This window comes from Eufriesea mexicana, unplaced genomic scaffold (assembly GCF_001483705.2).
Source record: "Eufriesea mexicana isolate 0111107269 unplaced genomic scaffold, ASM148370v2 scaffold294, whole genome shotgun sequence".
Lineage (NCBI taxonomy): Eukaryota > Metazoa > Arthropoda > Insecta > Hymenoptera > Apidae > Eufriesea > Eufriesea mexicana.
In genome coordinates, this window is record NW_016908489.1 from 1722629 (window position 1) to 1736106 (window position 13478).

Genomic DNA, 13478 nt, shown 5'->3' on the forward strand with positions numbered 1-13478 from the left:
AAATCGCATAGACACGACACCAGTGCTGTACTATTCGGTCAATGGTGAATGATCCAAAGATCAATACATTGACAAGCCCAGCGATAGATAGATAAATAGATCGACTTTCGACCGTGAGATCCATCACACCGATGATCAGGATTTCACGATTACTCTCGTCACTCTAGAAGTCGCATGAATACAACACCAGTACTGTATCACTCGCGCATTTGCCAAAATTTCTAGGCTCCCAACCACTTTCTCCAACGTATTCACTCCCTTCGAAACTCTTCCATAGAATATACGATACAATCAGAATCCACTGCGAGATCACTTTAGACCGTAGGATAATTAGTAGCAGAAATGGCGGAGTGGCCTGCATGATAGGCGAACGAGCTTCTCGTTCGGTTGCACAACTGTCGTCACGGTGGAGCGCGGACGAGAGAAATTTGTCGAAAAATCGGAGTGTGGTCTGCGTGTGCCCTTTCGAAACCGGGGGAAAACCTCGTGCGTGCATAGATGCGTGCGTGCGTGCGTGCGTGCGTGCGTGCGCGGAGACGCGAGTATATACGCGATGTGATGCGATGTGCGACGAGGCGGCGATGTGCAGGAATTGTGAATGTGATGTTGATGGTTCTGATGGGGAGCCGATGCCACACATCCGGTATGCGCATTCAGAGCCACGCGGGTGTGACGTTACTTCCGGTCTACATGCCCCGGGTTCGTACCCTCCGGCCAGATCACCTACAGTCTGACCTCCGTGAACCTAACGAGCAACCTCGCGCCGTTCCACTTTAGAGCGGACCGTAGTCGCGTTTGTTCTGTATCCCTTTCCTTCTTTCCTTTCTTTCACTCTCCCTCTCTCTCTCTCTCTCTCTCTTTTTCTTTTTCTCTCTTTCTCTCTATTCGTCTTCTCCGCCATTGGTCTTCCGTTCGATCTTTTTTGGCGTCCATTGTCTTTGCTCTTGCGTTTAGACGGTTTAGGCTAGCGAGAATGGATGGACTCGGTCGATAATTTGGAGAACGAGTTTCACAGTTCGAAATAGGAATTCCATTGTATAGGGAATGCTTGTTCGATTGCCGAGCAGGGACGGTTCAATTCGGGCACCCCGGGCTTTTGCTCCCTGACGACCTATTTTCGGGCCTTTGTTAGCCAGTGTACTTTGTAGTCCTTAGGTTAACGCGATTCCCGGCAGGCTCGTTGGCAGAGGAATTAGCGAAAGTAATCTAAACGGCTGGCTGTTAACGCGATCCATTTCTCGACGTTGGTACCGTGCGTGCTACAACCGTCGACGAAGCACCTGCTGCACGGAGACACGGTGTGCATTCGCGATCGCGTCGCAGGACGTCAGAACCCTCTGACGCATTCGTTATTATGATTTATTCAGAATTTGCCTTTCTTATGAATAATAAGCGCCGCCAAGGATGTATCCTCTTTGTCGAATCGAGACACGACGAGTCACGTACAGCATCGACCAAGCATCGACACAGTGTCAGAATGTTGCTCGCTACTCTTGGGCTTATCGCGCTCCGACTCGCGCGATCGTCGAGGCTCAACGTCGTCCAGCTGAATCGAAATCCTGCCATTGAGGATTTTCCTGTATTTTACGTCATGCTCGACTAGTTCATCGAATCACGATGGCCGGAGAACAAGGGTACGTTATTTTGGCACCGATTTAGGATCCAGATGCCCAGTAGCTATCATAGATAGGGTCAGGTGCATTCCGCGTTTCGCGGAGACAAGGCGTACTCGATCGAGGGGAACATGAGTAGACGATGGAAACAGAAATGGACGATGGAAACACAGGGGATAAAGTGGAACGGCCCAAACGTGGCGTCGGATGGCTAATTAAAATCTCCACCGTGACGCGTGCTGTATTACTCCTCCGGGCCGGTCTACCAGAGAGATTCGTAGAAAGGAAGGTGGAAGAGAGAGGGGGCGAGAAGAAGAAAGAAATTGGCGTCCACCTGTCGACGAGGGGCCGGAGAAATTTATCACTGGAGGGCAGGTACATCGTATCGTAGGTAAACTGCGAGGGCCCGGCATAAGCCAGACGGTTCCTAAACCAACCGACCGAAATCACAGTCGGTATTTCTCGATTATCGTGGAAAAAGCTTGCGCGTGGCACCTGCGGCGATTATCTCTGTTTGAGGATCTCTCCGCGAGAGCTCGATTGCCTTCGCCACGGTGTGCTTTTCGACTGCTTCGACATTCGCGGTGGCCATTTTCTTTGCCATCGCCGACGCTCCGTTCCTCGTAGGCCTCGAAGGTTCCTCGTAGGCAATTCGGAATTCAAGGTAGAGACCGACACGGTTCTCTTTTCTGCGCCGGCATCCGGAGGAACGCGATTTTTCTCGTCGAACGAAAGGGAGTCAAAGGTGCCCGACCGGGGAGAAGACCGGTAATAGCTCACAGGGAGAAGCACCGAGGGAAGCTGGAAGAAGAAGGAATGGCCATATCGAAATCGCGGAGTCGCGGCCCGATCCCGCGATCGTGGTCGCGCGTCGTCGCGCGTCGCTACGTGACTCGCGAGAGTAAGGCGGTTTTTATGAATGGAAGGTCCCCGGTGCGCGCAGCGTTCGTGGAAACGATGAAACGACGAAGCACACACGGAGGATCGAGCCGGGGATCGGTACCGCGGCGATAATACATAAATAGAGGAAAGGTGAGAGAGAGCAAAGAGGACTCGCTCGCGCGAGTGTCTAACGGCACGGCACGATCAAAGCGGCCGCCGATATTTGAGGATCGCGCCGATGTTTGCCGAACTTATTCCTTGTCAGCACTGTTAACAGACTCGCTCCTCTCCCTCTCGCTCGTGGTAACACCCGTCCCCACCCGACCGGCTCGTTCCGCTCGTTCTTTCTCGATTACTCCGTTTATTTCGCTTTTAGCCACCTCCTAAACGGTTAAGCTGCTTTCCTTCTTGAAACTACGTTCTTTTCACGCCGAGAATCCCCTCGCGTGGAGAACATCTCGAATTTTCCAAGCTCGAATCAGTTGTAGCAATTAGAGGGATTTCCATTGCGCTAAGTTCCTTTCACCGGCGAGCGTTTCGGCAGTCCCCAGGCGATTTTTCGCTTAACTCACTAGCGCCACCGCGGCCTGTATCTCCGATCAACGTGCGTCGCGCATACCGCGTACATCGTTCAGCTATTTTCTAATTTTACCGATATGTACTTGCAATTTTCTCCTCGCCACGCGTGTCATATTGTTCTTACATGTACAGTCGAACTTGTGATAGGTTTAAAGTAAACTTCAGGTAAATACAAAGGTACTTCTTTCACTCTTCGTCCATTTCCATATAAATAATTCGATGCTCGAGAAACTTTGGGCTCCGTGCATCGAATTTTTTCCAAATAAATTGTCGAAATATCTGTCCATCTTCCATTTCCAAATTAAAATTCGGTATCCAGCCTACCGCTTGCAGCAAAGGATCGTTAATTCCACGCTAACGATCAAGTTAGCCTGCCAGCACCCTCTCGTCTCTCAATTACGTGGCTATAATTTTCGCATTACGGTTGTAATATTCGTAGACGAGTGAGAAGAAAAAGTGGTCGCTTAGATATTCACGTGCGAGGGTAGAATCAGCGATTACAGGGCGTGCTATCGCGGCGGTCGGGACTAGCAGGCTCTCGCTAGCGCTCATTCGCTGCTACAGCTTTTAATCAGCCGTGCCGCAATAGGCTAATCTAGGCAATTAGTTTGCTACGACGTAATCAGCCGGCAGATAAGGTGAACCAGCGGGTGGGAGTTAAAAGTCCTGTATTACATTAGATTACTCTCCGCGCATTATCATCGCCCGGAGAGAGGAATATGCAGATCGTCACGCCGCTGGTCAGAGATTATCTGCGAGAAGCTGCCTTTGTCAGTCCATCCACGTTTCGAAACGGTGGCAACCCTCGATCCGCACCCTTTTTGCTTCCCTTTTTCTCCGTCGTACGTCGTACTCGTGGCGGCCATTATATAGCTCGTTCTCGGAGCGGAGAAACGGGGATTTCGAAGCGGATATCGAGCGGAAGAAAGCAAGAGACGTGCTGGAATAGTCGAGAGCGAAACTTTCGTCGGTTTGCGCGCGTTTCGACGAATTCTTTGGCACGCGGCGAGGAGACAGAGAGGAAGAGGGTCCCGCGTTAGGGCAGGCCGGTTCGTCGTAATTTCTGTTTGCATTATGAGCCGAACTGTACTTTTACGCGGGAAGATACCGCGAAACAATGCAAGACACGCGTGCAAATATGGGCGCGCACCTCAAATGGGACATTCCAATGTTTCTCGGTATTGCTTCTACCAAAGATGGCCGGGCCCCAGCACCGATCATGTCGTCAACCCGACGCAATATCTTTCCCGTCTTCGAGAAGCCTTTGTCTCTCGTCGCGATCTCTCTTATTGACACATTTTCCTCCATCGTCGTCCAATTTTTCTAATTGTACCCATTTATTTTAATCCTCGTCTCGTTCCGCTTTCCATTTATAATAATTTCCATTCGAATTTTGCGTATGTACCTATAGACAGAGAGGAGACGATTGCATAATTAATACAATTTTCAAAATTTCACGGATATCGTTATCGTTAAATGATTGGTTGGTTTCTTCGATGCTGATTTCACTCGCGCATCGAAACATCCTTGCTCGACCCGCGGAGGATTTTATTGTCGGGACGAGGGAAAAGGAACAAGAATCGTCGTGAAAGATGGGAACGTTGGAACTGGTCACATTAGAATAGATACCGATCGTTTCCTGTTTGAAAGCATCGGGAACGTCATTAGTCACCAGCACGATTTGAATAATCGTTCCCGAACAGTTACTTTTTACGCGACCGGATCCAGCCTCGATCGCCTCGCGGTTTTATCGCGAGCTCTTGAGTTATCAGCGATCGATTATGCGCCGATTATTAGAGAGCGATAGCGATCGGAATATATATCGATCGTAAAAATTTCTCCCGTCTATCTCGATATAGCTGATATCGAAATTCCAGAATTCCTCCGGCATAAATACGTTTCGAAATCGTCTCACCCATCGATTTTGATAAATCGAGCAATTATCCCCGGATTCCTCGCCACTTTCAACACCGATTACAATGATACCGCTCTGCTTGTAGACATACAGCGCTTTCGATAAAAGGAGGCACTACGCGTTTACATCCTCGCGGCTGATCAATTCTGATCACAATCGCATGATCAGGAGCACAGTGACTGGTATTGGCCGAAGATGGTGACAGAGATCATCGGTCACCGGTTTTCTGCCAATAACTGTCGCTCCTTTTGACGAAGGAGAATCAGCAGAGAATGTAAACACGCTGTGCCTTCTTTTCTCGAACGCACAGTAGAAGCAGAGTCTCTATACGTCTCTACTGTGCATTTCGCCTTATTATCGTTGGTTAATCGCGGATTAAACTTGCAACCACGGGTTACTCACGGCTGATTAACTCCGTTGACACTCCAATGATCACAGACAGTAGCCGGTGTTGGTCCAAGATGGTGACAAAGATCATTGGTCACCATTTTCTGTCAATAGCTTTCACTGCCTGTGATTAAGGGAGAATCAGCGGAGTTGATCAGTCGTGAAGATGAAAACTCGCTGTGCCTTCTTTTCTCGAACGCACTGTACAAATACACGTTTCGTTTTTAACCTCTACTCTTCGTTTCACCTTGTTATAGTTGGTTAATCGCGATTAAAATTGCAACCACGGGTTACTCGCGGCTGATTAACTCCGTTGACACTCTCATGATCACAGACAGTGACCGGTATTGGCCGAGGATGGTGACAAAGATCATCGATCACAGTTTTCTGCCAATAGCTGTCACTCCTTATGATCAAGGGAGAATTGGCAGAGACAATTACTCACGAGGATGTAAACACGCTGTGCCTTCTTTTCCCGAATGCACAGTACAAATACACTCGTCGTTTTTAACCTCTACTGTTCATTTCACCTTATTATAGTTGGTTCATTGCAGATTCTAGACGCAACAAAGATCATCGATCACAGTTTTCTGCCAATAGCTGTCACTCCTTATGATCAAGGGAGAATTGGCAGAGACAATTACTCACGAGGATGTAAACACGCTGTGCCTTCTTTTCCCGAATGCACAGTACAAATACACTCGTCGTTTTTAACTTCTACTGTTCATTTCACCTTATTATAGTTTGTTAATTGCAGATTCTAGACGTAACCACAGGTTAGCAAAGTTCTTCCATGATCTTTGACGGATCTTTGACAGATTCTAGGTAAAAATGATCTTTAGAATAAACGACGTGATTAGTCAGCGTCTCAGACTGTTCACGTTTAAAACACTTATGACTATGGCGAGATATTCGAGGGTTGTCAAATCCTTCGAGTCCAAGAGCAGTAATTGCAATAAAGACCTTCGGACTCCTCCAGCCTTGGGCCTTCGTACATCTTCATAGATAATTGCTCACTCGAGTGAGAGATACAGGAAAACAAGGAAGATGAGCAGTGGCAGCGATTAAGCAACTGGGCGATAATATTTTTCCAGATCCGAGGCAATGGTCGGAAGCAGCTGTCGCTCACTGGCTGCACTGGGCAATCGGGGAGTTCTCCCTGGAGGGTGTGGCGATGCAACCCTGGCAGCACATGACGGGGAAGCAGATTTGTGCCATGGGGAAGGAATCCTTTTTGGCACGTGCTCCGGCCTTCATGGGCGATATCCTGTGGGAACACCTCGAGATCCTGCAGAAAGGTACGTGACTTCACCCTGCTTCTTCGTTACGCGTCCGTCTCTCGACTCCTCTATGCGAACTCGCGGAGGAACTCGATCGCCATCGTCGAGTCTCCGATTTTCCGTTCCACGGAATCGGAGAAAAGCAAGAAAGAATATTAAATCAAAAAATCTCGAAGTTTGCTCGAAAGACGAGCAAGACAAGGTCCAGAGAGCCGAGACCTCGGTCGATTTTCCGAGATTCGCGAGAGGAAAAGCAGGTTGGAGCGGAAGAGTCGTTTTCCTTGGGACATCCCATAGTCTGGTGGACAAAACCACGGATCGAATTGCCGTAAAATCGCGATGTCACGGCAGGCACAGGTAGAGGGTGCAGGAGAGAGGGGAGGGTAAGAGAGGCAGGGGAACAATGACGAGATCGCGGAGGCGAGACGCGTATCCTCTCTCTTTCTGTGTGCGAGCTTCGTGTTTTCAGCGTTTCGAAGCGTTGAATCGGCACTTTTTATTCGAAACGAAGGAGAGAATGGGGAAAAAAGAGCCGCACGCCATAGAAACTCCCACTCCGGATATCCTGTGCCACCAGAATGCTCCCGTGCCATTGCCTCGGCCACTTAGGCGGTTTTCGGACCGTTCTACGTACGTGCGTGGCCCTCGATGCGTAGGACCGTGCATGCAGCCCGGGAATCCGCTCGTGTTTCGATTACGAGATAGAGAGGCCGCCGGGATCCTTTACAATGGCCGGGCGGATTTTTACGGCAGGAGGGTGGAAATCGAAGGATAATACTTCGCTGCTGATAGGCGTTTCCCTCGAGATCGGGAAGGATCGAAGGGAGATGGAAAAATCGCAGGAGCGAACTTTCTTCGGCTTCCCCCTGTTTCCTCGGCAGAGCAGGATCTTTCGTCGCGATCGGTTTCTCGTCTGCTCGCGATACTTATTCCTCGTCGTTACGCGTGTGGTATCGTATATCGCGGATCGAAGGAAGCTTCCCTGGAACTTCTACATCTTCGCCGGCGGCCGCCACGAACAGGAAGGGCGCGAGCGGGAGGGGGCAAGAGGTGGCAAGACAGAGCCGGACAGGGTATGAAATGATCCGGGCAGGAAGCGGAGGTTCACCCATGATTTAATTCCCGTTAAGTAAAAGCCCGTACTTCCTCATCGATTATTCGTGTCGTCTGATCGCCGGGGAAACCGCGATTCAATCGACTGGCCCGATTAGACACGTAACACGAACCCCGACGAATCCGATTTTTATCCGCGCCGCCATCTTTTTCTTCTTATTACCGCTACCGTGTGACCAATTAATTCTGAATTTAATAAAAACGCCTCGCGCAGCGCAGGATTTTATGGCGTGTCGCGGTATGCGCCGCTGTCAGGCGTACCTCGAGCAAACCGATCGCGCGACGGCTCCCATTGCTCGCCGGTTTCGCGCCGATGTAAACGATAAATAGGGACGACAGCGGCGATTACAATAACGGTAACGATAATAACGATAAAAAGGAAGAAGCACCATTGCGCCTCTAAATATAGCAAGAACAGTCTGCTATAGATACGGGCTATCTGCGTTATCGGGAAACAATGAGTAGAGGCTCTATAATGAGACGCGGCAGGATAATTATTCGAGATAACAGCGAGCATCATAGTGGAGCAGATATGGTCGCGCGATAAGAGAGACAACAAAGCACGACGCAACGCGATATCGGCCTCGAAACCAGACGACATTTCGGCATCGACTCGCCGATCGATTCGCGATCCTAGCCGAGCTATCTTTATCTCTTTATTTTTTTTTTTTTTTCTTTTCTATCGATGCTCTTTCGTACCAGTGGCGAAACAATGGAAGAACGCTCGTGATCCGCGGCCAATCGCGATTCAACGCGCGCGCGTGTGTGTACGCGCGCAGACGCGACATAGCGTGGGTAATCGCTTTGATTCCGCGAACGAGAACGGATATTAGGAAACTCTCTCGTGCGCCGTAAAAAAAGGGGGAAAAAGAGAGAAAAGGAGGAAAAAGTGGAAACTAAAAAGCTGCATCCTCCCGATGCACACACGAATCGTCGAATCGTCGAGCGAAACCCGCGATCCTTCTTTTGGTTTCGTCTCCCTTGCGCAACTCTGGATTTCCAATTTTCGTTTTCTCTCTTTCCTCTGAGTCTCTGTCTCTCTCGAAAGCGAAGCGAGGGAGAAATTGCAGACGCGTGGATGGACGAGTTTCACCCCGTTTCCTAGTTCCGGTCGCCGGAACGGGGAACATTGGGCCAGGAGGGAGGTAAAAAGGAAGATGATTTTCGCATGAAGGCGAGAAACGCAGAATCGTTTGGTTCGCCGATGAATCACGCCAATGGCAATCGTCTCCTTCGCAATAATGGCCGTAATAATGGAGCACGGCTAGATCGTTCATCACGATTACGTTCGCGGTGCTCTTGCACCGGAATGGTAAAAACAGGGACCGAGTTTGCACGCGCGGCTAACGCCGCCGCACTGTGAACGTAATTGGCTTAATCACATGGAATCCTATAATCGCGTAACTACGGGCACAAACATTAATTACTCCTCCCGCGTTGCTGCGGCTGCCGTGTGTAAACAGCGTGTTAGCGTAAACAATGTAGCCTCGCGACGGAGGAGCAGCAGGTTGACGAATCGGTCGCAAATGGTACCAAATCGTTCTTTAACCCCTTCACTGCCACGCCGAAATTACGTGTTTCGCTCAGAACGCCACGGAAATGCACCACTGGATGCAAGATTTGTTTTAACACTTAGCCGACCGCACGCCCCAGTGCGAACTATACGGTTTCCACTTAGGGGCCTTAAAAATTGGTGAATTCTGCAATACTGCAGTTCGTCAGTAATCGCGAACAACTCCAAATGGAGGTAGTGCAAGTAATAACCGAAAACGAGAAACGCGTTGCCAAGGTCAAAATGGGTGATCTCCCCGATCGGTCGGCTAAGTGTTAATATGTTTTTGATGTTCTGATAAAAATTTTTAATTGTTCAATATGGCACTTTTTAAAGTGTTTTCTAATTGGTGGTTATATTCACAATGCACCATCTGTCAATTTTCCTTTAATTTTTACAATTCTAGTATACAAGTAGCCCAAACGCTCCGGTCACCGATGACCACCGTGGCGTCACAGGAGAAACCGTGACCGGTCAGATATGACCAACGTGGCACCCTTTGCACTCGAGAGGCGACCCCCACTCGCCATTTAATCAGAGTCTAAAGATCCTTAATTGGTATATGAAATTTAAAATTACCCAATGATGGGTGGGATGTCGAACTAAAATAATTGTACCCCTTAATTTGCGTAAATTAATACGATTTCTTATTTACCGTTTTTAAAGTATCGTCGACTTTATGACAGGAAGTCTCCAGAAGAATTGCTATATTTCTCTGTAACGAAAAAATCGCCGAGTGCAAAGGGTTAACCCTTTCGCTTCGAGCATGTAGATGGCGTCCACGCAACGACCTCGAAGTACGAGCGCCGCACATAGGTGGCGTCCACGCAACGACTCCTGGGTACGGGCACCCCATATATTTATTTATTTAATAATAATTTACGGGTAGTAGAACCCATTAATATATAAACAGAAAATAAAGACACATCAGTTTGATTACAGAGAGAAAGAATATAGGTTAGGTACAGTACAAATGTCGATATAAACAATTTGCTTAGATATTTAAGATCTGGTTTTTAAACGAAGAGATACTATTGCCAAAAAATTGAGGATTTTATGAGAAATTGTTTGCAAGAATGCATATTCCATTGATAGGGTCTGCTGACTCAGTCGTGCAGTATTATGCTGGTCAGGTATAAAGATTCGAAAGTCTCTTAAACTTCCTGAAGGAGCATGAAAATTAACGAAAGATAATAACTCTGGACTGCGGTATAATAGCGTTTGTAATTTTGAAGAGAAACGAAAGGTCGGCAGCAATTCTTCTTGATTCAAGAGATTCGAGATTAAGCTTGCGTCGAACAGGTTCATAATTATGATCATAAATACTCGTATATCGTGCAAGTTTATAGCTAGCAAATCTTAGAAATGATGCGTATGCAAGTGCTATCTGTATACGATTGTTTTATTCAGCACAGTTGTTATTTAAGACGTAGGAAAACGTATATACAGAAAGCACGCACAGTGTGCATATCTCTGGCGCGCTTCCGTTCAGTGACGGTACTTCGGCGAACTAAACTGCCGAAGCGAAAGGGTTAACCGTCTGCTATCTAACGAACCGGCGGTAGCCTGGTGAAAGACGTCTGTGATCGAAGGGTACTCTCGAGAGAACGAGAAACGCTCCCGGACAAAGCTTATCCCGAACTCCGTGAATTTTCCCGTCCATCTGATAGTCCTCCTCCACGAAAAAAGAACGCAAGGGGTAATAGAAAAGATAGAAAAAGAGCGAGGAACGAGGGATCACCGGCGAACAGTCGGGAGGAAAAGCAATGGCAGAACGTGGCGAACTGAGGAATTTGTTCCGTTTTCCATCCAGATGTCGACGCGGCGAAGGCCTCTCTGGAGAACGTGCCGGGCAACATGTACGAAAGCGTATGCGTGCCAGATTTAGGTGATTTCTTGGGATACCAGAGCGCGGCGCATCAGGTCGCGACGACGCCGGAACACGAGAGTCCAGCGACGCCTGCGAGTTCCGCCATCTCGAACTCGTCCGGGCCGCAAAGCACCGGAAACCAACCGGCGGCCCCGTTGCAACCACCTTCCACCGCGGTCTCTCTGCCCTCGAGACAGTATCATGACGATGGTAAGTCTCTCTTCTCTCTTTTCATCTATCCTCTGCTCCAGTTTCCTCGACGGACCAACGATAGTAGGATAGTAGGGTCTCTGCTCTCCTCTGCGAGTAACTTAGCGTCGACGTCGATGTATGGAAATGAGAGTGACCGTTGTAAGTATCGATGGATCAACGTTGAGAGACGTAGTCCGAAGCGAAGACATAGGTCCTCCTATCCTTCGAGGAGGAGTGATAAATTGGAAGAGGGTTACCGGTATACAAGGAGCAGCCTTGTTCCCGGACGGTCCCCTGTAAAACTCTCGGTGACAATATGGACTCGAGCGTCGAATTCCTCCTGTCAGCGTCAGGTGTAGCCTCAAGGTAGAGATCTATTCCTGCCTGTTGTGCTCTGTCCAGCGTTTCCCAACCCCCGGGTCGATCGAGGCACTCCGATCCGAGGTACCTAAGCGCGATACTCGTGTAGAGACATGTCCTGTCTACCTGAACCGAAGCGACGTCCAAAGTACAGGGAAACTCGGTGCCCGAGAAGTCGATGCGACTCTCTATCCGGACGATGGTTGATAGAAGATTAACACCGGTTGGGAAACGCTGGCCAGAAACGCAGGCCGGAGACGAAGAAGACGCAAGAGCCTGGCAAGTCCAGCGTGCGACAAGCCGATTTATTTATTTCCCCGATTGCAAGCGACGAACGAAGGAAAGCGTTGCGAGTGGCGGGCACAGAGGAGTTTCTCATTGTTACGTCAGGGTGGCTGATAGCATCTCTCGGCACGCCGCGTTTGCACGTGTTGTTGCCACAAGTCTCTCATTATCGTCGTTGTGTTCGCGTCTCGTTTAACCGTTTCGTCGTGATCGTCCCCCTCCTGCCCTGGCGAGGAACGAGCGGCAGGCTTCGCCAGCGACAATCCACGCGATTTCACCGAGGGTTTTCGCGATGTCGGCTGAAAGAAGTCGGCTCGTTAACCGGGACTTCCACCTGACACGGGGCGAAGGGTTCGCGATTGCGATATCTCGCGGCCCCGTTCATGGTGCGCAATTCGCGCAGCCGTGATTCACCTTATTCTCCGCGTTTTCATCGGCTGAACTCTGACGCAACCCATTCAGCCGAAGGACTCCTCGTTCCACAGACGAACAATGGAAAACTCCGCGTTCGCCTGGAGAGCGTGGATCATCGTTCATTCATCCGAGATAGATCGGCTCTGAGTTATCTCTTCCTCCATTTTCGGTTCATCCACCGCGGCGCCATCTGTCGACGCGCGGTAGAATTAAACTAGTAACTTTGAACTTCGCTTAAAATGGACCCCGACTCAAACTCGAGACCTCGAAATGCGACGAATCGAACCGGATATTCTGGTAGATACCACTTCGGACAGGTACACGGGATGTTTTACAGAAAATTAACAGGACATGTCCGAAACTTGTGGTTCTCGTGAATCGAGCGGAATCAGCGACACGTCCGTGGAAAGAACACGCGTGCTGGACACACGGCAGGGAATCGTGGCCGGATCGAATAGAACGGAACAGAGAAGAACATTATGAGGCGAGCGTTCGTAGCGTAGGTAACAATTACCTAGCCGGGGGCCTTACGTCATTGCAGCAGTGACCGTGGGTGAACGAGGGAAAGTCGGGCCCTCTGCACGCTTCGCCGCGGACAATGGAGACGACGCCGGGCTCCGTTGCCTCTCTCGACATCCTTGCGTTTAGTCCAATAAAAAATGCACGATGTTCCTCCGCGCCTCTCGGTCACTCCCTTCCTAGTTTCGCGCTCTGACCGAGCGGACTTGCGACGAAGAATGCTCGATTCGGAGGAAATCTAGAGCAAATTTACAGCAAATTTAACGTTTATTAAAATCGTTAATCCACATGACTCGATGATCGAGCGAGCAAGATGGAAACCGCGTGTTTTCCTCTCGGAGTTGAGAGTTTCGTCGCGCTTGGAGCTCGTAATTATATTCCCGCGCGATGATTCAACGAGTAGTAAGGTAGTAGAGCGGTTTGTTTCCGCAGAATCGAAGCGACTGAATGAACGATATAACGAACGGTTGGAATAATCGGACGAATTATACCAGGAGCCCTGGGTTGGAAAAGTTGG

General features: G+C 49.3%; 1 protein-coding gene across 2 annotated transcripts in view; it reads left to right on the forward strand.

Annotated features, from left to right (window-relative positions):
• The window catches only part of pnt (ETS transcription factor pointed), a 173110-nt gene that overhangs the window by 141872 nt on the left and 17760 nt on the right, over positions 1–13478 (forward strand). For both annotated transcript variants that reach the window (XM_017912022.1, XM_017912023.1), the window contains exons 5-6: positions 6471–6674; positions 11135–11401. In XM_017912022.1, coding sequence (XP_017767511.1) covers positions 6471–6674; positions 11135–11401 — 471 coding nt within the window. The remainder of the gene's footprint in view (positions 1–6470; positions 6675–11134; positions 11402–13478) is intronic.